Source organism: Desmodus rotundus, chromosome 3 (assembly GCF_022682495.2).
Source record: "Desmodus rotundus isolate HL8 chromosome 3, HLdesRot8A.1, whole genome shotgun sequence".
NCBI lineage: Eukaryota > Metazoa > Chordata > Mammalia > Chiroptera > Phyllostomidae > Desmodus > Desmodus rotundus.
Genome location: NC_071389.1, coordinates 132,877,214 through 132,904,657, shown reverse-complemented (window position 1 = coordinate 132,904,657; position 27,444 = coordinate 132,877,214). Strand labels below are relative to the sequence as shown.

Sequence of the window (27,444 nt, the reverse complement as noted above, 5' to 3'; positions counted from 1 at the left end):
GGAAAAAAGGATCAAGTTTGATGAAGCTAACAAACTTTTGAGAACAGCATTATTTACATCCATCATTGTATCCATTAATAATTAAAAACAGGAAAAATACTTTCCCTAAAGTGATTGACTATAAATTAAAACAAGAACAATAGCTGTAGGAATCACCACTCAGCCCAGTGCCATATAAATCTGATAATTTGAAAAAATCAGAGCAAAGTACCAATTGTGGATAAAGTATGATCAGGCAACTACTAGTGTAAATACTACTTTCCTGACTTATGTGTGAAACATACTGCATAGAAAGTCCTTCTGAATATTGCCATTTAGCCTCCCAAACCTTTGAGGGTAGCCTAATTTTACCTTGATCATTAGGTAGTATTTCTTCGGATAAAAATTCTATGCTTCCTAATATTGTTTTCTTAAGCACTAAAAAAGTCCTTGGTGTGTTTTATCTGGTTAAAGACGAGCATAATAGATCCACAATACTAAGCAAATATAATTTTCACTAATTCAGCCGGGTCTTCCAATTAGCAGAAAAATAAGAACTACAACAAATGGACCCAAAGATGGCCTACTTAAAACAATTCAGGAAAGTTATCTATAGGAAATCGGTAATTATCCTAATCGCATTATTCTGTCTTGCTTTCTAAAAATTACTGCATCTATTCATTAAACCTCTCACCAATGCTGACTATCATACCCTCACCAAACGATTTTATTGCAGGATTCAGATTCACTCACATCATCATCATCATCTTCAATAGCTTCTCCAGTAAAGTACAACACTGATCTTGGGATTATACGCTCACGTAAAAAGTGGCCAATTTCAAAGTCTGCAGCAAGGATAGCTTCAGCATCGTCATCCTATTTGAAAAAGAAAAGCACAAAATTTATTAACTTTGTTATTTAATGTGGCACATTCAGGATGCTTGGATTTAAATCATGAAGAGACCCACTTTCACTTTTAACTTCTTCCCATCATTTTTAAACTAGCTTACATGGGGTGTGATCAAATAGTCATTTAAAGATTTTTAATAAAAAGAAGTTAGAAATTAAGTACATACTCAGATATTTTGGTAAATAAAAATTAGAGCTGGTTATTGCTTACTTTTTATGGCTTGAAAGTAAAATATAAATAAGCAACTTGGTTATATGACTAAAATTTTCCTTTTAAAATATCAGTTACTGAAAACACCAAGTGGAATAATAGAAGGAATGTCAGGTTTTCACAAATATGTTTTAGTTTCAATAAGGAGGAAAACTATATAGTCTTGAAACCCTGAATCCCTCACAGCCATACCTGCCAAGTCTCAAAAGAGGAAAAAAACAAAACAAAACAAAAAACTTAGTTTTTCAGCATTTCTCAGTGAAAGCACCAGGAGTATTTTGAATGGAATTTTTCAGATGCATAAAGGTCTTCTCTATGTACTGCAAGGCTCAGGACAAAGTGCTAAATAGCAACCACTCCACTCTGCACTTTTGAAAACCAGTCTTAATTTCACACACAGGAAACAATTCAATAAATAAGTAAATAAATAACAATTGAGCTTACCAGATCGCCAGTCTCAGGAACTGCAAAATTGAGAAGAGAAATTCAAATGAGTAAAAAATTAAACCAAACTTATAAAACAACCAAAAATACCCAAACTAAAACACTATTTACCTTCAGGAGGAGCAAAAAAATTAAAGAAAGAATCATTGGAAACTGTTTTGGTCACAGTACGGACTGTCCCACGTCCCTTGTGTTTCTGCTTCTTTTTAATGGTTTTCAAAGTGACATTCTTTCCTTTTTTCCAATCTATCTGGCACCTTCCAAAACAAAGAGGGGGGGAATCTTCTGTCACTATTAACACATTACATTTAATTGCAAGGAGAAGTATGATTTTTCTAAATAAATAGTATATTAACTTCAACTCAGAGGGAAAAACTCGTCCAAATGTTTTCTGTAGCAATGTAAAGAGAAAAATTTATTTCTAAACAATTTTTTTCAATAAATATATTCACAATTACCACAAATTCACATAGAAATATAGTAAATTAAAATGTGCACTTCCTTTGGAGAAATATCTGTAATAGCCCACAGGCCAAGAAAAATTCTAGGAAAATGGCTAAGTTCTCAGAAAACACTTTACTCAAATGTTTGTTTGGAAATAAACGATGTATGTATGTATCAAGCACACACACTAGGAAATACCAGTATCACAAATCATAAGTAAAACAAAAGCATGTAGCATTCTGTTAATATAGTAAAATTAAAACTCACCCTGTACAACCCATAATTTCTGGTCCATCAAAAGAAAAGGGATCAGAATCATCTGGTTCTGACCTCATCCTATATGTCTTTGTCAACACTTCATTTGTGAAATACTCATTGGGTTCAAAGTGAAATTCTAAAACAAAGCTCTTAAAAAAAAAAAGTATAAAAACTAATTAAATTCCTACATCATCAATTTCAATGCTTTAGTAAATAAAGCTTAAGCTGACCAAGCCCCCTTCCTCCCACCATCCCCATGAAGATAACTTGTAAATCTCAGACTAGATCCTGAGCTTGACATGAGAAAAAGCCCAACCTTATCACTTACTAATATAAGAACCTAGAGCCTATAGTAGTAGCTTTGCATACTTTATATGATACCATTGATGGTTTTTGGGAGAAGCTGTTGGTTGATTTCTCATAATGGGGAAGTAGGGACCCACTAACATCTTGTTTTATGTAATTCCCAGACATATGCCTTTTAATACAGAAAAAGTATTTTCTTATTCATGTATCCTTGATATTATTTTCTTAATCCATTTTTAATCCAGGATCAAGAATAGACTATATTTTGAAAACAGTTAAAAGGTAGGAGAAAGAATAAATGTTGTATCACATTCTCAACATCCAAACATTTTTTTAACCAACAATTAAGTATACCAAGTATCATTTTTAACTTCTCACCCCCACGAATGTCAAATCTTTTAAAAAAGTTTCCATTTATTATCTGTAAACACCTAATGTTACAAAATTAAAAGTATTTCAAATTTTTTACCATAGGCTGGCCAGCATCTGAGAACTTCACTTTAATATCTTTCAAGTGCTTCAGAATAGGCTCATCATGTTCCTTCAAATTAAAAAAAAAAAAAATTTGTATATATATAAAAAATGAGTAATGTGACATTTTAGAATTAGTGTTTTGTTACTGGACAATAAATATTTTAGAATGAAGTTTTATGTAGCAATGACGACATCATTATCCACACTGACTGGGATGAAGTGTACAAAACCCAAGTGTAAAATAGGATGTTTGCTTTTGTAACTACTGCCTTTTGCTGCTCTTGTTCCTTTCAGTCTGCTTGATGCTTTCCTACTTGGCTAAGGTAGAAATTCAATAAGCAGTCACTGTTTTGAAATTTCCTTTTCTTGACATTAACTTCCAACAATCACAGTTATCAGGCAACAAGTACTACCATACAGATGGTAGTGGCTCAAGAAATGTTTCTGATTGAGGGGCAATGTTTCCCCAGAAAAAGTGACGATTATAAAAGAGTGAAAGATATTTACAGTGTTCTTTTAAAATGCAAATGCTCCTTGGAATAGTCATTTCAGACTGAAACATCTTTTGGATAAGACAATTGAAACTGTTAAGTCTCTCACACCCTACTACCATACTAAGCATCTAAGACAGAAGGCAGAAAGCCAGGAGAAAGGAACAGACAGTAATGAGCAATTATCAAAGGGACCGTTTCATTACCTAATTTTTGAAAATGAATCATAATTTGTTTTGTTACATTAAACAAAGCTGCAATATTCCCTCTACACATAACAGCTCTTTCAAGAGAAGGCAATCATTCTACAAATATCAACAGTGATGAGACTAGTCATCAGTCATTTAAATTTCAAAGGCTTACTGTCTAAGGTAAACTATCATTTTTAAGAATAATATTACCTGAACCATATCACTGAGCAAGTCAACATTCTTAAAAACAGTCAACCAAAATTCAGGGATTCCCTTGGGGTCTTGTTTTTCTTCATCCTTTTTCTCATCTTCAATCTTGGCCTTTTCTTTCAGCTCCTCCTTGATAAATAACAGCATGTATTATTGAATATTAAGATTAGACCTCTTGATAAAATGTTATATATTCACTTAATTTAAATGCAGTAGCAGAAGCATAGAAACCAACAAACCCTCAATTAATAATTACAGCTTTCAGTCCTAATAGTTCTAGTCCAATTGCATAAATGCTGCTGTTACCCATACCAAACCTACTTTTATAAATATTGCTACTACCATATGGTTCCCAAAGAGAACCACTAGGACCAGGAGCTGTAGGAAGTTTTAGGAGAAAAAAAATTTTTAATTCATGAAAAATAATGACTTTTAAGCATAGTAAACAGGAAAACCAAAACAAATATAAAACTTGTCCAATGTTTTAAATCACTTATCAATGTTTTTTAATCAAAATACTATATTCTCTTAACCAACATGAAAGTAGCAATTCTGGAGAAACAGAGTCATGTAACAGCACTGATTTGTGCTCTGCCATTAATAGTAGCAGGCAAGTCACTCAGAGGCCTCCATTTCTTCACTTGAAAAAAAGTGAACAATCCTTTGCACGTAATCAAGTTCAAAGGAAAAGTTTTTATTTCCAAGGTATAAAACATACTAAATTAAAAGTTGGTACCAACCGAAATTTCATCTTCCTCATCTGGTTTCCACTCACATTCTTCTTCCGTAGGTTCATAAATTGCATTAATGATCTCAAATCGCTAAAATGATTGAAAAAAAAAAAGGCTTACATAAAAACACGGACATTCAAGCAAAAACTAGCTGTTTCTCATTAAGAACCCATACAGCCCTGGCTGGTGTGGCTCAGTGGACTGCGAACCAAAGGGTTGTGAGTTCGATTCCCAGTCAGGGCACATGCTTAAATGTTATTATTGATAGTTTTCCCAAATTCATACATCTAATAACTATTTTGCTGAGAGGTCTAAATTGTTTCCGGAGCTTTATTACCTTCTTGTTTTTAAAATAAATAAAATGAAACAGTAAAAAGCATTACCTTATCAAACAAAGGCTGATAGAGAACAGCGTACTTTCTTTCAAGATCATGAACTTCCTCATAGAACTTTGCTTCTATCTGTGCACATTTAACTTGAAGGTTTTTGAGAGCATTCACTCGTCTTTTAACTACCTTCGGCAAGCTGAAAGGTTAGAAAGCACCAGTTACATAGCATCACAGTAAGACACCAGTCAGACTTCTTTTATCTTATTGAAACTGAAGCATAAAAGTGAATGATAGGTTTCCTATATGAAGCAAAGATATACTAATTTAAAGTAACTAAACTTTAGGAAATATAAATACATGGGCCTCTGGACTAGAAGAGTTCAAAAGTAAAAGTTTAACCAGGTACAGTAAACTGATAGAAAAATGTAAATCATATTATCAACCCAGATCTTTAATCACACTCATGATTCAGTTTTGTTTTCAGTAAGCACATCTCAGCTATAAAATACAGTTTACCTTATAAAGTTAAAATGTCATGGAATGACAATGCTAACTCTCAATGATAACCTAAATTTTCTTTAGAAAAGAGTATCTCACCTGTACTCTTTAGTACTGGGGGAAAGGAAGGGAGTATGTGTGTATTGCGACAGTACCCTAACCATTATTTTCTATTTTAGTCTCTATATAATTTGGAATTTGAAATTATACTAAGTAAGAATGTAGTATTTTATGAAGAAGAGACTTGGGTTTTTTAACTAACAGCTTTACTGAGATACAATTCATGTATTATACAATTTACTGTGGCACATAGCTTTTTAAAAGGTTATACACACCTAGTCTGTGAGCCCCTCAAAGAACTGCTTACACTTATGAACCACTCCACCTGCCAAAATATGCTCGCACTCAAAATTTACCTAACTTCAGGGAGTCTGTGTAACAGATCCACAATCCAGGTTAGAATATCCTGCCATAAACAGATTGTTGTGTATCAAGTAATTATCTTACCTAACCACAGCTTTAGTTAAGATAACCAAAAGTAAAAAACAAATACCTAAATTTACCAACATTTTATTTCTAACAATTAAAAATGAAAAGATTAATGTTGTTCTGTTAATGGGTTGCTGGTCACTACCTGGACTCTGGCTCAGAACCCATTGCCTCCTTCACCCCCTGAAATCTGGGTACAATGGATTACAACGAGGAGACTGCCTCCTCCCAAAGCAGCCAAAAAATTTGCCCAGAATCGTCAGCAAACTTTGAATCTGAGGTAACTGGAACTCTCCTTCAGCTCATCCCATCCCCTTCTCCTTAAACTCCACAGGACTGACACAAACCAGGGTCTGAGCTTCATTCCCCCCTCAATACTCATTACTAGAGTAACACTTACAGTCCAGTATCCCTAAACTAGACACTTGAATACAATGTCTATGAAAGAATGAAATCAGAAGGAGCATCGTTAAGAATTTCAAGAGAATAAATATACTTAAAGAGATGAGAGAATATACTAACAATATGACACAAGACCAAGAAATACAAAACAAGGTAGGAATATTATGAAAGATACAGTAACTAAAATGACCAACAAATAGGATAAACAAGACAAGTTCAACTGAAGAAAAAGTCCATGAGGTTTAAAAGGTCTCCCAAGAGAAGACAGAAAAGCTGTGAGATATGAATGACAAATTGAACAATAGCTGAAAAAAAAAGGGAGATAAATATCCTAAAGCAATGAGAATCTCAGAGTTAAAGCAATGTAAAAATCCTTATTTTATTCCCAGACATTTATCAAAAGACAAAAGAAAATTCTAAGAGTTCACAATGAAGAAAGCAAATAACCTACAAAAGAAAAGGAATCAGACTGACATCACGTTTCAAGAGAAAACACTGCATATATATAAGAATAAAGTGAATTTTTTAGATAATTGAGAACTTTAAACTTACAATTTTATAGCCAAACTATTATTCAGATATGAAGGCAAAATAAAAATTGTATGAGGTATATCAGACTTCAGAAAGTATGCCGAATACTCATTGTAATCATTAAAAATAATTTTTGAATTAAGTTAAAAAATCCAAAAGAGGCTATAGATAAGGTATGGGTGGTAAAACACCTTAATAAATTTTACTGTTCCCTTAAAGGAAATGACAGAGAACTAGAAGTTACATATAAAGAATACAGATACTGGTAAATTTTTAAAAAATCAATTAGTAAATTTATAAACAACACAGATATTGGTAAATGTAAAAAATAAAAAAAAATTAACTTAGGTATAAGGGTTAGACCCTTTACCATAATAACAACAAAAAAAGAATGCATTAACTTTCAAACCAGCAAAAGACAACTCAATCTATTCAATGAAAGCAGAAAAGGAGAAAAAAACAAATACAGTAAGTCTAAAAATGAGGAAAAGACAGTAGCAAATTAACCCAAAAGCATTACCAATTTTAAGAAATGTAAAGAGTTGAAATTACTAATGAAGAAGAAAACATACACATTAGAATAAGATACAAGGATGGAAAAAGACATACCAAGTAAACAAAACCCAAAAGAAAGCTATCTTGATATAAGAAATAACAGAATTTACAGCACAACCCACAACTGATAGATTTACAGGGAGAAACAGATAAATTACGCAGAGCTTTTTAACTTACCCTTCCCAGACTCTGTTAGATCAAGCAGAAAGTAATGATAAGGAGAATGTGAACAACACAATGATTAAGCCTGGGCTATTAATTTCAGCATATACATCTCCACACTTAACATTCATAAAAACAGAATATTAAGGCCACAAAGATACAAAGTAACTGTTTTAAAAAAATCAAATTACTAAGCATTTAACTAAAGAAATTGGAAAGAGGAACTGGAAAACTGGAAAGAAGAAGGAAACAGCATTAAAGCCAGAGAAAGAGCAGCAATTAAGAACAACAACAACAAAAATATGGAAATGAAAAATCAAAAGCTGGTTCTAAAAAAACAGTAAGATTAAAGCAACTGGCAAAACTAATGAAATGCAAAATACAGAATACAAATGAAAAATAATCAGATCTCTAAAAATATCATGAATTATATACACTAATGAATTTTAAAACTAGTAAAATGCATGTATTTTTAGAAATGCTTACATTTCAAAATTGGCACAAGAGAACTCGAAGAGGTCAATTAGAGAGAAAGAATGGAAGGAGGGTGGAAGGGAGGAACGGAGGGAGGGACTGAGGGAGGAAGGGGAAATATTCCCCAGGACCTCTACTTCCCAAATCCCAAAGGTCCAAGTCCAACTTTAGAAGAGTTCTACCAACTGTTCAAGAAATAGTTAATTCCTATCTTGTACAAGTGAATCCAGAAAACAGGAAAAAAGTAAAAGCAGCCACGTTCATTTCATTAGGCAATCAAAATCTTGAGTCTAAAACCAAGAGATACAATTACCACCCCTGAAAGCTTTACTGTACATATATACATAAATGCACACATGTATATCTATGTTCCTATGTTCATTTCATTAATGAATAAGGACTCTGAATAAAATATTTACTACCCAACTCAATAATGAAACAACACATGATTAAGCTTATTCCAGGAATGCAAGGTTAGTTTGATATCCAAAATATATATTTCCAAAAATACATATTTAATATGCACTTAACAGATTCAAAGAAAAAGTCAGAAGACAATCTAAAGTGATACATAAAACAGGTCATAAAAAATCAGACACACATTATTTAATGGTGATTTTATATTCACTCCTGGTTAAGATTAGAAATAAGACAAAGATGCCCATTTTAACACTAATGCTTACCATAACACTGAAAGCCCTGGCAGTGTTATAAAGAAAAATAAACATGCAGTATAGTGTAACATGGAACACTAGAGCTAAACTGCCATTATTTGCAGATAAGATCTTTTGCCCATGAGAGAAAATACAGAACACATTACTCTAGTAAGAGTAGCAAAATTTCTAGATACAAAATCAACTTTCTGTACCATGTTTATCTATATTTTTATTCAATGAAATGGTTATCAAAACTTCAGTGTGTTTTTGAAAGAGCCCTGATAAACTCACTGTTAACCATATGTACCATAAGGGCCTATAGATGGTTGTTAGGTCAGTCGTGGCAGGCGGGGTTATGTGTGAGGTGAGGGGTGGTGGAAGAAAGCAACTCACCCTGCCAGCTATTAAAACATACTATAAAGGCATAGTAATTAAGTGTGACAATGACAAAAGAGATGACAAAAAAAAAAAAAAAAAAAAAAAAAAATCAATGACACAGCAGAGTCCAGCTCAAAGACAAACAGGTGTTTATAAAGAAAGTGATGTGCTATTAAGGTGATACCACAAATGGAGGAAAATGAACTGTTTGAAGTGTTACAAAAACTAGCTCCCTAACAGAGAAAGAAAAAGAAAAAATGGATGCCTATGCATACCTAATACAAAGGTATACTCTAAAGAGATTAAAGATCTAAAGGTAAAAAGTAAAACTAGTCTAATAGGAAATAGAGAAGGAATAGAAAGGACTTAACTTCAAAAGAACCTTTAAGTTAAAAAATTTAACAAAGATAAAAAGTAGTAACTTCTGTTTAATGAAGGATGCTATATGTAAATAAAAATGACACCACAGATTTGCAGTCGAAAACTGAAAAGGAATTAATACCTAGAATACATACATAAGAACTCTTGCAAAACAAGAAAAAGACAGTAAGCCCCAACAGGAAAAAGGGCAAAGGTTACAAATGAGCAACCGAAAAGCCAAACAATCATTAAGAGAAACTCTTAAGTCAGAAAAAAACAAATAAAATAAGGCTGTGCCTGTTCGACTGGTAAAAAATAAAATTAAAAAAACCTATAAAGCTGAATAATGCCAAATGTTGGAAAGGATACAAATATAAAGGAACCTTTGTGTACTGGATAGTCATTCTAGAAAGCAAGGGGGAAGAACTTAAGGCTTGCAAACTCTGTAACTAGCAATCCCACTGCTAAGTACAAGGAAATTCTTACATAGTTCCTTAAGAGAACATGAACAAGGACAACTGTTACAGTAAACTTTGTGCTAACTGAGCTTGGAGGCAATCTAGGTATATCCATCACAGAAAAAACAATAAAACATGGCGGACAAACATCATGAGACAGAGGCAACATTCAGAGGCTAGACGGTACTAGAAATACACATAGAGAGCAACACGGATGGATCTTAAAATCATAAAGCCACGTAAAAAAATTACAAGCACATAGGATACTTGGGCTATTAATGATTTATATGACCAACAAAATAAATAAAAAATCTGTTATTTCTTCTAATTCTGTGCATTTCTAACAAACCTCTAAACAAATCTCAGAAATGATTAAGATCAGTATAGTTCCTGTGGAGATGAAAATAAACTTTAGAAGACCAATTCTAAATTGGTGGCACTTAAGCAAAACCTTGAACTCCAAATAATCCTATACTAGATATTAACAAACATTAGCTTTCCGCTATTATATACATTAAGTCCCAGATGGTCTTAAAAATAGATACACCTGCAATGCTGACTATAGAAAGAGAAATAGGACTATGAAAAAGAACTTGTACCTTTCAATGTATCCTGTTGGTGTTTCTACCAGACCATCAAGTCTTTCTTGGAGGGCTGCAAGAATCTGAGGATTTTGCATCATCTGAACAGTCAGCTGACGCGCTTAAAAAAAAAAAGGGCATCAAAGAAGGATTTTATGAAAATGTATTATGCTATTTTAATAGGACAATCCAATCATGGGGTTTCCCTGACTAGCCAGTAATTGCTTGTATGAGTAGGGACAAGCAGCAAGCTAAAGAAAATGCATTCTAGGAAAATGCAATGTGTAGGAAAAGTTCAGATTCCTAATGATCTCTAATCCATGTCATTTCTCAAGACCACTTATACAACTGTCAACAGTATCCTTTCTCTTCTTACTATCTTGTGTTTCAGCCATGGTGCATTTTGGGAAGCTCAAAGCTTCATCCAGATGCCTATCTACTGATAATCTTTCAAAGGCAGACAACACATGAGAAAACTGCAAACAGTAACAGTTACAAAGCCTGGGTAAGAAAGTGGAACGAGTGACCTGAATGTTTATTTGATGTTTGTTTGTATAATGCGCCTAGGTATGTCCCAATAGAGAAGTTAACAGCTAATAGTCAAAGGCTGTAACTAAAGCCAGACAAAATTTAGTTATCAATGGTGTCTGAAAATTATATTTGATCCAAAAATAGCTAATTTATGAAAAAGTTTTGCTATCTTTTCTTCACCAATAGACATTCCCCCAAATTGCATTTTCCCAATTATGTTTTTAGAGTTCAATTTACCTCTAATATTAATTTGGTCATCAGATGATGTACCATTCTGATAACCAACATGCCTTTAGAGTATCAATATTAGCCACTAAGGACAGTTCGTTATCTTTTAAGAAAATGTTGCAGGATAAAAGCTAAAACTGTGAGTTCTGAGTCTTTTAACAATTAACCTTATTCTGGCTTAAAAATTAAAAGTTGAGTCATCTGACACCTTAATATTCTTGGCCCGTATCTACAGGATATAACCTAAAACAGTGTAATTCCCCACCACCATTGACCCTTATTAATGTCTCTTTTTTGTTGTTTGATTAAAGTGGATTAAAAAAGACACGCGCACACACAACTTCATAATGTCTATGTATTGAATACGAAACATTTTCAAGTAAGTAAGACTAAACTAGTGGTATTTGTTTAGAATCTCCACCAAAACAACTCCCACCACCACCTCTAACATTTCTGTTTTGCAGGCCGGTGCTCAATCCACCGAGCCACACCAGCCAGGGCTTAATATTTCTGAATTCAAGCAAAACTCATGGTACCTAAACTGTTTTCCACAGCTATGCCACATCACTCTAGCAGTAAAGGGTACACACAGTGACTTCTGAGGGGTCTCTATACCCATACCTTCCTCCACTACTATTATTTCACTCCCATCTTTCCTCCATCCCTCCCCCCACAACATACAAAGACTTACTGAAATGAGGTATAGGCCAGTGGATAAAGCAGACAAGGATCAAAGACAGAATTGTAATTATTACTACCCTCTAAGAAGACATATGCCAGTAATCACTGATCCTGAAAAAATTTAAATACCTTTGATTTTTGTTTCTTCACCAGTTTCTTCTTCTTCTACTTCTTCAACATCATCCAAATCTTGATCAAGTTCAGACTGTTCTTTGCTACAATATCATAGTATCACACCAAGTTCAAATGTACAAAATTACCAAAAATAAAAAAATATACAGAAAAACTTCAATTCATTTTCTAAGTTAATATGCCTCTTTCAAAAATATGAAATAGGAAACCCAAAAGGTAACTGTTTTCTTTCTAACTTCATATGTAAGCAAGGACAAATACTTAAAATTTCATTTAAAAGCATATGGTCAAATACAAAGTTTATACTTCAAGCTTTAAAAATGTGTTTTAACAGGTTTTGATTCAGAGAATGTAGTATCAGGAAGTATGTGCTTTCTCCCAATATCTAATGTTTTTTCTTAGTTACAGTACTCTATTTTACAAGACGGCAGTTCACAAAGCTAAAATATCTACATTTCCCAGACTACCTTTTAGTTTAGATGTGTCTATGTGACTGTTTTAGCAGCAAGAGAAAAAGTAGTAGTATAGAACTTTGAAGAAGATTCCTTTATAGGACAGTAAACAGCTGGGAGGCCTTTTTGACCTTGTTTCCCGACTAGAATATGGATGTGATGGCTAGAGCCCCAGCAGCCACATTGGACCATGAGGCAACCTAGATAATCGAAGTAACCAGATAAGGATGAAAAAGTTTGGAAAAACAGAAGAGTCCTGTAACCCTGATGGCTGTGGAGCAATCATATTAGCCTGTACTCACTACCTTTGTGGACCTTTCTCCCTTGTCAATACTTCACAGTGGAGATGGGAAAGAATAGTAAAAGTTAAGGAGAAGGCCTGAGACTACTTCATGCTTAGAGCAAAGCAAGGTGGATGGCACCAATGAAAGAGAAGATAAAAAGTAGTAACATAACGCTCTTCTCATTTCATCTTAAAAATCTAGCTTCTGTACATGAAATTATGACCAGGAATAAAAAGGGAAATAAGAATAGCTAAGTCAATATATAGATCACTATATAATTCCTTTTGTGATTTTACATTTTAGTATTTTGTTTAGAGATCTGGTTGCTTTACATGCTTACAAACAGCATTTGAAAGATTTTCATATATGGACAAGTACTATCTAATTTTCATACGGGGACAAGTACAGAAAAGGTAAACTGTATTCTGCCAGCAAAATTTACGTTCCTGTCAACTAAGAAAAAAAAAAACCAGCCTTCCTATCAAAAACAAAATAATCATTTCTGAAATATCTCTGACAGTATAAACTTAAGCATACTTAAAGGGTAACTAAAGATGACAACATGGAACAGCTCTTCCTCCAGTGTCATTTCATTCAACCACTTATTAAACATTTACACCTTAAAGCTTTAAAACAGGGGTCTACAAACTATGCCACGTGGCCAAATCCAGCCCACTCTTATTTTTGTAAATAAAGTTTTATTGGAATACAGCAATGTTAATTCTTTTATGTACTGTCTATGGCTGCTTTCATGCTAAAACAGCAGAGTTGCAAAAGAACATATGGTCCAAAACGCCTACTATGTTTAAGAACAGGTCCTTTACAGAGAAAAGTTCGTTAACTTTTGCTGTAAAAAACAAGAATCCCCCCTTTCCTTCCCTCTGCAAAGGCTCACAGGCATCCAAAATTAAATAATGAAGTAGGGAATCAATTTATTTCCCCTGAATTTATAAAACGTAAAGAAGGTTAAAATCGCAGACTGCACATACTCATCTGATCTCAATCCTTCCAGAATCCCTACTAAAATTATGATAAAGGGGCTTTTAAAGAGACACACACCAAAAGACAAAGAGAAAAGAACAGCAACTTCACTGAGAACTGAAATCTAAGTAGTCAGGAAAGCTGAGAGCCAACTCAAACACAGAATAGAATCTTAAAAAGAACACTTAATATGGATAAAATAGGAAGGACAAAGCAAAACCTGACAAGCAGTTAAATCCTTAGCTCCTCCCCCTCACAATAACAGAATATGGCGGTTTCTTCCCTGGAAAGGGATAAACTGAAAAGCTGGATTGGAGGGTCACAGTTACAACTATCTAAGGTATGACAATATGCACACTAGAGTACTAGAAGTAGAGACACCCCCCAGCTGTCTTCTCCTTATCTGGCTCCCAGAACACCCACTCTTCACTGAGGTATATCTGACCAGACAAGAAAAAAAAAAAACTTGATGCTGAGAATTCTCACAACAAATGCCCACCTTGATGACCTTACATTAAAATCTCAAATGGACATCCCCCTCCCAACACCCAAATTTTTCAGGCAACTTTTTAAAAACATCCTTCAACTGCCTGACCCCACTCCTCCCCAATCTTAATGAGCAATCAAACAAGTATTACCTCCTTTTGAGGAAGGCCTCTCATACTGACACCAAAACAGAGGAAATAAAAATTCAAGAGCAAGCATGACAATACAGGGGAAAGAAACATCCAGAGAAAACATATTATACTCAATGAAACAAGAACAAGATGCTATAAAACCAGGAACAGATAGCAAAGGAGATCTTGCGAACTGAAAATAGAAATTTGGAAACTCAATGTAAGAGTTGAAAGATGAAGTTTCTTCAACACTTCCTATAAAGAGCAAAGAGACAAAGATGGAAAATAGTACAGAAGGTAATTAGAAGAACCAGCCCAACACACAACATAAGAGGAGACCCAGAAAGAGAAAACAGAAATAAGACAATCAAAATAAGAATATTCCCCAGAACTAAGAGTCATCAAATGGCCAAGTTCAAAGGGTCTACCCCTGAATGCATTAACATGAGGTGAAAATACAGACCCAACAATGTAAAAAATTTAACTCCAAAACCAGAGTAGTTTCCAGAAATAGATATATGTGTACATTTGTTTAAAAAAGTGCCATGTACAAATGATCAAGAATAATAAAGACTTTGAATTTCAACACAGCAACACTGGAAGCCAGGTTGCCATAGAGTAATGCCTTCAAAATTCTTAAAAATGATTCCCAAATTAGAATTATACACACAATCAAGCATAAGAGTAGAAATGTCATTATCATTTATGCCATCTCAAAATAATTTACTTCCCATATACTCCTCTAAGAAAGTACTAAAGAACCAAAAAACACCAGGATATAACAATGAGCAAACCCAAGAGAGGAGAAACCAAACCAGACCCCTGGAAGAGCACACACGGGAGGATTGGCCAGATCCCTACACGTACGGTACTTGAACGTGTGAACCTTGTGCTAAAGTTCCCTGCCCTTCCATCTCCATGCTCTGCTGCCTATAAAAGCTGTGGACAATCATATCGCACCTCCCCCGTCCCCAAATATTGTTTTAAACTGTCCTCTAGGTTGGCAGGCTACTGTAAAATTACAAGCAACAAATAGTGCAGCTCATCCCATTTTTCCTGATCATACTTTTACGAGACACCTATCCATATTATAACTGCACCAAATGCCAACTTCACCAACACTATTTCCAGGATGCATGACCTTGCCCAATGACTTCTCCAAAATAAGCCCTTCAAAAGGCCGGAGTAAAACTGAGGCCACACAATGACCCAGACAGTTCCTTTTGCCTTTTATTTTCCTACCTTGGAGCCTTCAACTAATAATGGTAATACTGCCTTTTTCTTTATACATCTACATTTGTGACTGCTGTTTAGATTTTCAAAATAAAACATTAAGAATTTGTAGGTGGTGAAACTCTAACAAAAAACAAAGAAATGATTTAGACAAAAGCCAAGACAGTGCTTACACCTCTGAAGAGAAAAGGTGGAAGATATAATTGAAAAGGGGCACGCACACAGGGCTTCTAGTAGTAATGGGTCTATCTTTAAAAGCTTGTATACAGTGTCCTATCCTTCTTTAATCTCTACATAGACACTTTACACACTTTTTATAGCTCTTATCTTACATATATGATACATTACAATGTTAATAAAAATCTTTGGGAAGTACATATAGGGTAAAAATGGATTCTGAAAGCATCTATGATTCATTATTGTGCTCAGTACTTTCCTATGAATTTGTCAAAAGGTTTACTATATTTATGAGTGATTATATATGCTATATTTTGTCTTGGATATGCAATATGTAACTTTTATAATAGTAGGTACTAAACTTATAGTCATTACTGTACATTTTCATAATACATAACTAGTACTACTATTAACTACATCACAGTACAAATCTCTGAAAAAGAAACCAACTATCTGCCACTTACTTGTCAATGTCTGCCATGTTGTAAGAACTCCAAATATCTATGGAGAGAAACATCGATGTTAAAAGTTTAAAATTTATTCAAAACCAATAAAAACCCTTAAAACCAAAACCCTGTAAATCAATACCATGTTAAAAACTATCCGAAAAGAAATGTATACTCCCATTAAATAAAAGCATCAGTGTTAAGAGATACCATGGAACATAAAGATTTTCATGGTTAAAATAAGGAAGTTACTAAGTAGCAAATTAGAATCTATCACGTAAAGACTTTTATTATAGCACAGTTAGTAAAGAACCTAATGTATGCTAGAATCACAGAAAAGAACAATACAAAGGATCTTTATTCAAATTCCTGTAACAACCATGAATGGTCAATTTTTGTTTAAATTTTTAGGATACTGAGTACTTTACAGAACAAACCCACTCATTTTTAACAACATTCATTTTTATGAAATTCATGTTTAAAAGCCAAAATTTGCCATCCACTATACTCATACCTGCCCCCAACCCTGGAGATCTTTGTAAAAAAGGTTTAATAATCCCTGTATCCAATGTCAGCCTTTGAAGTTATTTAATGACAGTTATAAAGCTCTGCTTCCCAACCCATGTCAACTAAACCTTCCTTGTCGTCTCTTCATGCCACTGATAACCACCACACCCCCCGGCCTCCCCTGGATGTGCTGGTACATTGTCAGCGCTCTTGGTTAGCAGACAAGAATACCGTTAGAATCAACCACAGCACATCCTAAGTTCTTTCTTACTGTAAAATTAGTATTAACTTTAGAATACTGTTTTTAGAGAACCAAAACTTAAGGTAAAGTGTGTTATATTCAGTCAGAAACATGGCTGAATGCCACTGGTAAGGCAGATAGTAAAAAGAAAAAAATTTTAATCAAGCTTAGAACCCCACATTAAAATCAAGTTTTTATCTTTTAAAAATTAAAACCTTAGTCTTTAACTCACAAAATGGTATACGATATGATTCCTTACACTGACATGCTTAATATGCTTGTTAATTAAAATGGTAAGAGGTACAGATTTTAGCAGTCAATTGCTAATATTTGGAGTATTACTCCTCCACCGCTAACCCTCAGTGTCCACTTGGTGGCACTGCATTTAAAATTCAAACTCCTAAAACAAAATTATTTTGATTCTTTATTAAACAGGATTCAACACAGAACAGGATGGAATTTTTACTTCTTCACAGATGCCCATTCTGGATAAATTAAATTTCTTGGTTGTACACATTTTGTTTTTTAAAGAAAACATAATTTTGAAGTCAGATCATTTGGGTTGGTAATAACTTTGGAGGAATATATATAGTTCAGGAAAAGAAAAATCTAGCCTTATTCAATCATCTACAAAATTAGAAAAAAACTTTCCTTATTGATCGTTTTTTAAGTATATTTTATTGATTATGCTATATTACAGTTGTGCCATCTTTTCCCTTTTGCCCAGTTCCACCCAGTACCCCTATTACTTCTAGCAATCCCCCCCCCCACTTAGTTCATGTCCATGGGTCATATATAGAGTTCTTTGGCTTCTCCATTTCCTATACTATACTTAACACCATCCTGTCTATTTTGTACCTACCAATTATGCTTCTTATTCCCGGTACCAGTTCCCCCAATCTCCCCCCCCCGCAATGATAACCCTCCATGTGATCCCCATTTCTGTGATTCTGTTCCTGTTCTGGTTGTTTGCTCAGTTTGGTTTTTTTTTAGATTCCATTGTTTATAACTGAGTTTGCTGTCATTTTACTGTTCATAGTTTTGATCTCCTTTTTCATAAGTAAGTCCCTTTAACACTTCACATGAGGGCTTGGTGATGATGAACTCCTTTAGTTTTACCTTGTCTGGGAAGCACTTAATCTGCCCTTCTATTATAAATGAGAGCTTTGCTGGATAGAGCAATTTTCATTGTAGTCCTTGCTTTTCATCTTTGAATACTTCTTGCCAGTCCCTTCTTGCCTGCAAAGTTTCTTTTGAGAAAATCAGCTGATAGGTCTTACGGGAACTCCTTTGTAGGTAACTCTCTCCTTTTCTTTGCTGCTTTTAAGATTCTCTCCTTATCTTTAATTGTGGGTAATTTAATTTTGATGTTTCTTGGTCTGTTCCTCTTTGGGTCCAATTTGTTTGGGATCCTGAGCTTCTTGGACTTTTATGCCTATTTCCTTCACCAGATTGGGTAAGTTTTCTTTCATTATTTTTTCCAGTAAGTTTTCAATTTCTTGCTCTTCCTCTTCTCATTCTGGTATCCCTATAATTCAGATGTTGGTACGTTTAAAGTTGTCCAGGAGATTCCTAAGCCTCTCCTCATTTTTCTGAATTCTCGTTTCTTCCTTTTGTTCCAATCATTGATTTGAATCCTGGCTTCCTTCCCTTCACTGTTGGTTCCCTGTATGTTTTTCTTTATTTCACTTTGCATAACCTTCACTTCTTCCTTTATTTGGTGGCCATACTAAGTCATTTCTCTGAGCATCCTGATCACCAGTGTTTTGAAGTATGCATTTTGATAGGTTGGTTATGTGCATGTCGCTTAGTTCTTTTTCTGGAGTTTTGATCTGTTCTTTCATTTGGACCGTATTTCTTTGTCACCTCAATTTGGCAACCTCCCTGTGTCTGCACACCTGTTACGTTGTAAGGGGTGGAGCCTTAGATATTTGCCAGGGTGGTGCAACCCACTTCAGTACTTCATGGCACTATATGTCCAGAAGGGGTCAGAGAGTGAACAATGCCACTTGCTCAGCTCTAGCCCCATTTCCAGTCACTTACTCTACTTCCTGTAAGTGACTGGCTCCCTTCTAGCTGCTGCCCTGCTGCTGATTCCCATAGTGGGTGGGTTTGCCTAAGTTCTAGGACCCTGTGGGCCCTTAATATGGACTCTTCTGAGAGACTGGCAGTTATTCCACTATACCAACCCCCATTGGTTTTTGCAGCCAGAGGTTATGAGGCTTTATTTCTCCAGTGCTGGAAACCTGGGCTGCGCAGTCTGGCCTGGGGCTGGGATTGCTTGCCCCCCCCAGTTGTCCCTCCTTGTTTTTATCTGCCGCACATGAATGTGGGACTTCCCTTTCCACCAGCAGCAGCCCCTACTGCCTCACCACAACGTGTCCTCTCCACCCCTCCTACTCATCTGGACGAATATTTCTTCTTTAAATCCTTGGTTGTCAAACTTCCATACAGTTTGATTTTCTGGCAGTTCTGGTTGGTTTTTGTTTTTACATTTGCTGTTGTCCTTTTTTTGTGTGAGTAGGTGAAGTGAGTCTACCTATGCCTCCATCTTGGCCAGAAGTCAGATTTGCCAGATTGATCTCATTAAGAAGCAAATTCATGTAAAAAATTCCTTTAGTTCTAACAAATGTACAGAATGACAAATATACCACGGTAATGTAAGATGTTAACATTAGGAGAAAGTGATTGGGAACTGTCTAAACTGTCTACAACTTCTCTGTCAATACAGAATTACAAATAGTTCATTTTCAAAAAAAAAAGATTTCCACACTCAGATTCTGAACCATCATGCCTGAGGAAGCAAAAGGATAAGGATAAGGAAGTCACTTTTGGCATGTGGCCAACTGCCAACCTCAAACTTGAGCTACTGTACAATGGTGAAATCAAAAGCTATGAACCTATTCAAGGTGAGAAATCTATATGGCAACCCTCCCAAATTAAGCAGTAACCTAAAAGTGCTAAATTCGCAGGAATAAACCAGTTCTCCTGAACAAAAGCCCAGTATAACCTCATCTATGTTCCCTTCAAAATCCAAGCTGTGAGCTTAAAGTGGTCTCTGACAAGGGTTTCTAGGCACCTGTCTATCCAAATATAAGTGAAAGGCACTTTCGTCCTAGATCTCAAATAACTCATAAAGTTTCCAAGAACAAAAGGGACAACAGAAACCAGTCCATAAAGACTTACATATTGTCAAGAAGGCTACAAACGTAACTATAAACATAGACAAAAACAACCATGTGAACTATGTTTGAAAATACAATGCCTGCAACTGTATCGACAAGGAACAGTAATATATTAAAGGTGATATAGCTAATTTGGCAAAGGACTAAATAGAACTTCTAGGAATAAAAATCAAACTAAATGCACAAGTTTAATGGTAGACTAAATATAGCTAAAGAATTAAGTGAGCAGGAAGCAAGCTTAAAAGAAATCTTCTAAAATATGACAGAAACTAAAAGAGGAAAATACTAAAGTTTAAACAGATTTTAGAGTAAAATAAAGTCTAACAAAGATTTAATACAACTTTTAGGAGTAAAGAAGAAAATGGGAAGAATGTTTGAAGAAATTAGGAGCAAAGAATTTTCCAGACCTAATAAATGATAGCCCAACAAATCCCAATCGGGACAAGTAAAAAAGAAACCCACACTTATCTGAGATATATGAGTGAAAAAGCAAGACACTAAAAACAGAAATCACCTTAAAGACACACAGAAAATACTTGTATTAACTTCAAAGGCACAAAAGACAGCTCTTTTTAGTAATAAACATCAAAAGACAATAGACTGTGCTGTTGTGCTTAACATGGTGAAAACAATGGAGGATTTTAGAGTATTATACCCAACCAAAACATCCTTTAAATATGAAGATAACATACTTTCAGCTCCAACACTCTCAGTAGTAAATTCTAAAAGGACTTTTTTCAGGCAGAAGGCAAGTGATTGCAAATGGAAGGTCTAAGATATAAGAAATGAGGGGCAAAAGGATATCCATATATATCTAAATAAATATTTTAGAAGTAATATCACCACTGTGTAGTATATTAAAAAATTTAAACTGCTACAATATGAAGTCAGTGGTGAGGGTTACAAGGAGAGGAAATGGATCCAAGTATTCTAATGTTCTTATTTATGTATATTGAAATGTCTAGGGCTAACACTCCAAAAAATTCAAGACATATACACTGCAAAACAGGAGGAAAAAAAAATTATACGTGTGTGTGTGTGTGTATTTTTACATCAACCTGAAGAAAACTGGATGAAAAAAGCACAAAAAAATAAAATCAGATTTAAACCAAACACCGCAGTAATTACATTAAATCAACTAAAGGCCCTTATTAAAATTGTCACTGAAATACAATCCTAACCAAAAGAAAACTGGTATCACTGTGATAACATCAGGTCAATGACTTTAAGGAAAATATTACTAGAAATAAAAAGGTGAAAGGTTCAACTCATTACCTTATATGTGTAAAGTATAGAAGATCTCAATGAAAAGACAAGGTTCATTATGACTAAAGGCATACCTTAACCTAAGAACTTAAATACAAAGAAAACCTTACAGTGGAGAAAAAGAGGGGAAAAAGTGATTGAATCAAAGCATAAACTAATTATTTTGTGATCTTATAATAGCTAGATGTCCAGACAGGAGCTATCAAGTAACTTAACATTACAGTAAACCTGGTTCTAAGTTCTCCTTACTTTCAATGAGAAGGAAAGCTAACATTTGTAGAGCCTACTCTGTAGTGGACTATTATAGGGTTTCCTCTTATTTGCATATAAAACATTACGCAACTTTCTCAGCAACACACAAGAGGTCAAGTGGAAAAAAACTAGGAATTACAATCTGACTTCTAAAACCCACGCCCAGTCCACACCACTCCAAACACCAAGGTGCCTTCCCTATCAGCCTATTGTCCCACAGATTATGTAACAAAGTAGTTACTACTCCTTTATGGAAAATTACTCATTCATGGTTAAACAGCCAGTCATTAAAAACTACATGTTTTAAAGCATAAGAATTAATAAAGAGAAGAAGTAACATCCCAAGGAAAAGATTTCCCTTTACCTCAGACCCCATCTCATTCCAAATGCACTTTAACAAATCTGTCTTTCAGGCATTACTGTTCCATGCACATTTTCAGTGGTCCAGGGGCTCAGCACTTGATATGGCTCCAACACGACTTCAGTCAGCCCCAAGCAAAATGGACTCCCATTCGAGAACACAAACCACTGTTCAAAGGATCTCATTATCTAAGGTATTATCTAATCCAATGGCAAAGAAAACAATGGATTGGACTGATATTTGAAAATACACACAAGCGTAAACAGAAAGTTTATTCACATGAAACATGACATATTAAAGGCAACTTCATAACCACTAAAGTGCTGCAGCTTTTCCTTAGAGCAGTGAAACCTCAGCAAGAGTGTTTGGTATTACCTGCTTTCAGCCCTGGCTGGTGTGGCTCAATGGACTGGGCGCCAGCCTGCAAACTGAAAGGTCACTGGTTCGATTTCCAGTCAGGGCACATGCCTGGGTTGCAGGCCAGGTCCCCACTTGGGGGCACGCAAGAGCAACTACTCGGAATAGCTTTTGCACATCTAGGTTTCTCCCTCTCACTGCCCTCCCTTCCCCTCTCTCTAAAAATAAATAAAATCTAAAAAAAAAATAAATAAATGTTTTTAAATTCCAAACTGATGTACAGCATAACAATTTAAGTCAAGGGAACTATCACTTTAAAACCAATACAAAATCCTCATTAGAAATCCTCATTCCTCAGTCTGCATCCCTGGGTAAGTTCTTTACTACGTACCTCAATTTCCTCGTTAAAATGGTCATACTACCCACCTCCAGAAGCACTAAACAAATTACTATACATGCAAAATAATTTAAAACATTGCCTCAATAATCACCCAGGAAGTGCTGTTATTATCTTCCTACTTCTGTACCCTCTTTACCTCAGCACACAATCCAAATTAATAACCTTCAAAATTATAGCCTCTTTTCCCAATAAAAATCAAAATACACAAACCTTCTAGACAAGCATGCAGCAGTAGAAGGTGGAGTTGGTAACCAGACTTAAACAGGACACCTTCCATGGCAAGCCCAGCAATGCAGTCTAGTGGTCTGCTGTCAACGTACTAAACAATTTACAAGGATGAGTGAAAACAGCACTCACTTTCTAACCCCGACTCTGCCCAACAAGGAAAGGACTTATTCAGATGAAATAAGCATGAAATAGGACTTATTATCACCCCCGTAACACGCTCCTTCATGTGAAGAATGTTGTGGAAGCCCTGGCCCGGTAGTTCAGTTGGTTAAAGTGTCATCTGCATATGCCAAGGGTGTGGGTCAGATCCCCAGCCAGGGCACACACAAGAAGCAACCAATGAATGCATAAGTAAGTGGAACAACAAAAATTGATGTTTCTCTCTAAAACCAATAAAATTTAAATTTAAAAAAATGTTATAAATACTACTCTAACCCCACTTTCTTTTTCTTCACACCATCACAACTCAACATTTTCTATATAGACAACCAATTTCCCTTTTGGTTCATGATGTAAGATATATGTCCAAACAGGTACTAAAATACACAAAGAATCAACTAAGAACACTAAATAATCATATATTTGATTTGATCTGAATAGACTAATCATTAGCTTTCTAAATTGACTAGGATTCATTCCTTCTAATCCTTTCTGTCACTAGTATTTCAAATTTACAACCAAGGAAAAAAGGAACAAAGTAAGCAATGTAGTATTTTATTTTGATATCGTTGAAGAGAAAACCACAGGCCCAAAATGGCATCACTCATGCTGAAAGCCCATGATACCAAGCCTAGATTTAATACCTGATCTAATTGCAGTTTCAATCTCTCCCAGAAACCTTAATCAGTCTGGAAATTTTTGCTCGACATCAATGAAGTAACGTGTCACGTGGACCCTCTTCTCCCACTCCATGGAAACAGGCAATTGCAGGGCATAAACTTCCCTGCTGAAAACCCTTTCTTCCTACAGGAAAACCTTCCATTTGGTACAAGCCCTCAGAGGGCTGGGTAGGATGCTGCCCATGACTTAAAAATGTTAATTAGATCTTCAAATTGACTTGGCTTACTTTTGTTTTTTAACATTTTCATAACTTGAAGTCAAATAGATTCTACTTCTTTTAGCTCCCTTTCCCACAAAAGGACTCTGTATTGAATGTATTCTTAAATGTTTAGAATCAGCCCTGGTTGATATGGCTCAGTGGGTTGAGTGCTGCCCACCTGTGAACCAAAGGGTTGACACTTGGATTCCCAGTCGGGTCACACACCTGGGTTGCGGGCCAGGCCTCCAGTAGGGGGCGTGCATGCAAGGTAACCACACACTGATGTTTCTTTCCCTTTTTCTCCCTCCCCATCTGTCTAAAATTAAATAAATAAATGTTTAGAATCAAATCAGTCATCTGAACACAATATGCATAAGTTAAATAAAGTAATAAAACAAGCTGCAATAAAACAACACATAATAAAACTGCATGTTGGATTAGTTTTGGTACAGACAAAATTTACAAAAGATTTTCAAACAGGTTTGTGAATTTTTAAAATGTTATTTATTAAATCAACGTAACATTTACCTAAAAAGACAATCTATGAAGTTAAGATTTTTACAATATTATATATCCAAGCTACCAATCAATGTTTAGTTTCACCTACCCTCCAGATTTCCTAAAAAACAAACTGCACATTTTGAATTTGGCTCACTCGAACTCAGACAACTTTGAACAAGCATTTGAGACTCAATACTCCCAAAATATCGCTATAAATCTCATTTACCTCCTGTCAGTTTTAAATTAAGTCTATATACAGCAGGTCCTAGAATATCATGGTTTCATTTAATGTTGTTTTATTTTAAAGTCGATTAGGTGATTTAGGAACCTAACTCTTTTATATTGATTAGCCTACACATCATTTCAGTTAAAGTCAAATAATTCATCCAGGGAGTTAGTGACGCCTAATATATAAGGTTTTCCCCTTACCCAAAGTTAATGTAGCTTACTTCCTAAGTATAGAAAGTACAGTAGTAGTAAATCTGACAAGAAAATAGGACCTAAACGCTCATTTTAAAAGGTATTTTGGTATTACCTGCTTTCAAGAATGGCAAATTTCATTTTTCAGCCCAGCTCTCCTGAAACCTGGCAACTAGTGTTGAGTTTTTAAAGTGCAACCCTTACAAAACTAATCAGACAGTGATAGTCTAAAACAGGGGCTCCTCGATCACATCCGGTACCCAGTTCATTTTTTGGTACTCTGGAAGTCTAGCCCTCCTAGACAAGATTCATTTGCTGCTTCCCTTCACTCTCCCCTTTTTTGAAGTGGGGGCATAGACAAGGCATGTTACAAACTTGTCTAAGTTTACATTGCTCTTCATTCTACTATATAGTTCCTCCACCATGCCCTCACTCACCTTAAAAACTAAACAGCTAGTTAAGTATCTTATCTGGAAACTACAATAAAGTAACTAATTTGTGAGGAAGCAATAGAAGTCCTAGAAGAACTGAAGACACTGCAAGCCAAATTCTTTAGTATTGCCACCTTAAAACAGTTCGAGGATCAATCCTTTCTGAACAAAAAAGCATGATCAAAACACCCAAATTCTAATTGTACCTGAGGTACACCAAAAAACCTTTTGTTAAGAACACTTAACATAAGCGCTTTACACACATCAATTCTTAAAAATTCTAGTAATGGAGGCCCTGCATCATCATCTATCACCTAACACTCATACTTTTCTCCTGTACCAATAAAAAGATTATGCCCAAATAAAAGCAGGTGAACAGTTTGACACCCAAGGGCTAGACTATTTGTTCATCATTCATTTTCAAACCCCACCGTCACTGCAACGTTCAGAAAGTGCAACAGGAGGTGGGGTCGCCCTCTGTCCCAGATGGCGGCCACGTGCAGAGGGAAGCCGCCGGAGTTTCCCCGCCCAGCACAGTCCCCGCCCCAGTAGGCGGAGAGCCCCCGAGCCTTGCAGCCTCCCCGCCCCCTCTCAGCCCTGGGGCCTCGTCCCTTCACAGCCCCTCCCACCCATCGGAATTCGCAGCCCCCACCGTTCTTTCCATCCCCCAGCGGCCTCCTCCGGGTATTAATTTTGAGGAAATGGGGACGTCAAGGCGGCAAGAGCTTATGCAGTGGAGCTTGGCCCCCACCCCGCACCCCGGGAACCAGAGGCGCAGCCGTCGCCTTTCAGGACGCCCGGACGGAGCCGTGGCCTCGCCCCCGTCCGCGCGGAGAAGCCGGTAGTGCTTATTGTACCTCGGCGCAAACTGGCACGGTCCCCAGCCCTCCCAGGCCTCACCATCCCCCGCGTCTCCTCAGCCGTTCCCGAAAAACAGCGCTGGTCGATCCCAGGAGCCTCTCAGGCTACGGGGTCGAAACTCTGCGAACGGGTCCGGCTCTGGCCCACACAATGAGCCGGGAGGCCTTGGGCGGCCCGTGGCCCCAGCTCTCGGTTCCCCGTTCCTCCGTCCCTCCCCTCTGCGCCGACCGCGCGGCCGACATTACGTTCCCTCTTTTCTTTCAGGCCCCAATCCGTTACCGATGGCTAGCACGGGTATCCAGGCGGCCGGAGCTGCGCAGTCAGTGACTCAGGGTGGCAGCGGGAGGAGCAGGAGGCGGCGCCGCGAGCAGATGGCGCTAAAAAAGACCCAAGAGCCCGCCGCTCGCGCTCATATACAATTAGCGTCAGCACGTAGGACCAGCTCCCCCGCCCTCCCGCTGGCCTCACCATCTCCTAGCAACGCGAGCGGGAGGCGGGATTAGGACAGGTTGCGTAGCAACAGAACCGTCCTTCTTCCCTGACGACCTCCACACCCTCTACGTACTTCTTGGGTTCCACCGTTCCCGCTTCCGTCCCCTGCTATGCTGTGGGCTATCTCTATTTTTTCACCCGGTCTTCTGGGAAGGAAATTTCAACCCCTTTCATTCTGGGGAAAGGCCCTGAGGCAGGGACTGGGTGAAGAAAAGGGGCCAGCCGTCTAGTCCCCGCTCGCCGCAGGGTGATGGCGAGCGCTCTTTAGTACCCGTCCCTGTCCTTCCAACTCTCCTTTCCCGGGAACCATTTTGTCTCCCCGCCCATTTCAACCCTAAGAACAACAGTTCTTCCCTCCTGACCACCTCCGCGGCGGCTTTTACCGGTTTTGCTTCTCCTATACGATGGATCTCCTTGGCTTCTGGGGTTTCTCCTCAGCTCAGCTCCTTTTACTTGGCTTGTGGTCCCTCATTTTTCCTTTAGTTTTTTTTTTTTTCCTGATGGATGAAGGTGGCATATTTGTTTATTCTCTGGATGCTTTATAGGGAATATGGTCATGTTTCATCTTTCAGAAAAAGTAAATCCTATGTAAATCCTCAGGACTATGAAACAGCATGGCT

General features: G+C 36.5%; 1 protein-coding gene across 8 annotated transcripts in view; it reads right to left on the bottom strand.

Moving 5' to 3' along the window:
* NAP1L1 (nucleosome assembly protein 1 like 1) overlaps nucleotides 1-26,748 on the bottom strand; it is a 29,252-nt gene extending 2,504 nt beyond the window's left edge. For 3 of the 8 annotated variants that reach the window (XM_053921086.2, XM_053921088.2, XM_053921090.2), the window contains exons 1-12: nucleotides 26,612-26,748; nucleotides 16,302-16,338; nucleotides 12,091-12,176; nucleotides 10,540-10,642; nucleotides 5,032-5,173; nucleotides 4,658-4,738; nucleotides 3,918-4,046; nucleotides 3,021-3,092; nucleotides 2,255-2,394; nucleotides 1,655-1,800; nucleotides 1,544-1,563; nucleotides 733-855 (exon numbers count right to left, since the gene is read on the bottom strand). In XM_053921086.2, the coding sequence (XP_053777061.1) occupies nucleotides 733-855; nucleotides 1,544-1,563; nucleotides 1,655-1,800; nucleotides 2,255-2,394; nucleotides 3,021-3,092; nucleotides 3,918-4,046; nucleotides 4,658-4,738; nucleotides 5,032-5,173; nucleotides 10,540-10,642; nucleotides 12,091-12,176; nucleotides 16,302-16,318 (1,059 nt within the window). In that variant the 5' untranslated portion in view covers nucleotides 16,319-16,338; nucleotides 26,612-26,748. Of the gene's footprint in view, nucleotides 1-732; nucleotides 856-1,543; nucleotides 1,564-1,654; nucleotides 1,801-2,254; nucleotides 2,395-3,020; nucleotides 3,093-3,917; nucleotides 4,047-4,657; nucleotides 4,739-5,031; nucleotides 5,174-10,539; nucleotides 10,643-12,090; nucleotides 12,177-16,301; nucleotides 16,339-22,470; nucleotides 22,494-26,371; nucleotides 26,562-26,611 lie in introns of those variants that run through there. The other 5 variants (XM_053921089.2, XM_045187311.2, XM_053921092.1 and 2 more) reach the window with 5 other exon arrangements.
* Between the last annotated feature and the right edge of the window lie 696 nt (nucleotides 26,749-27,444).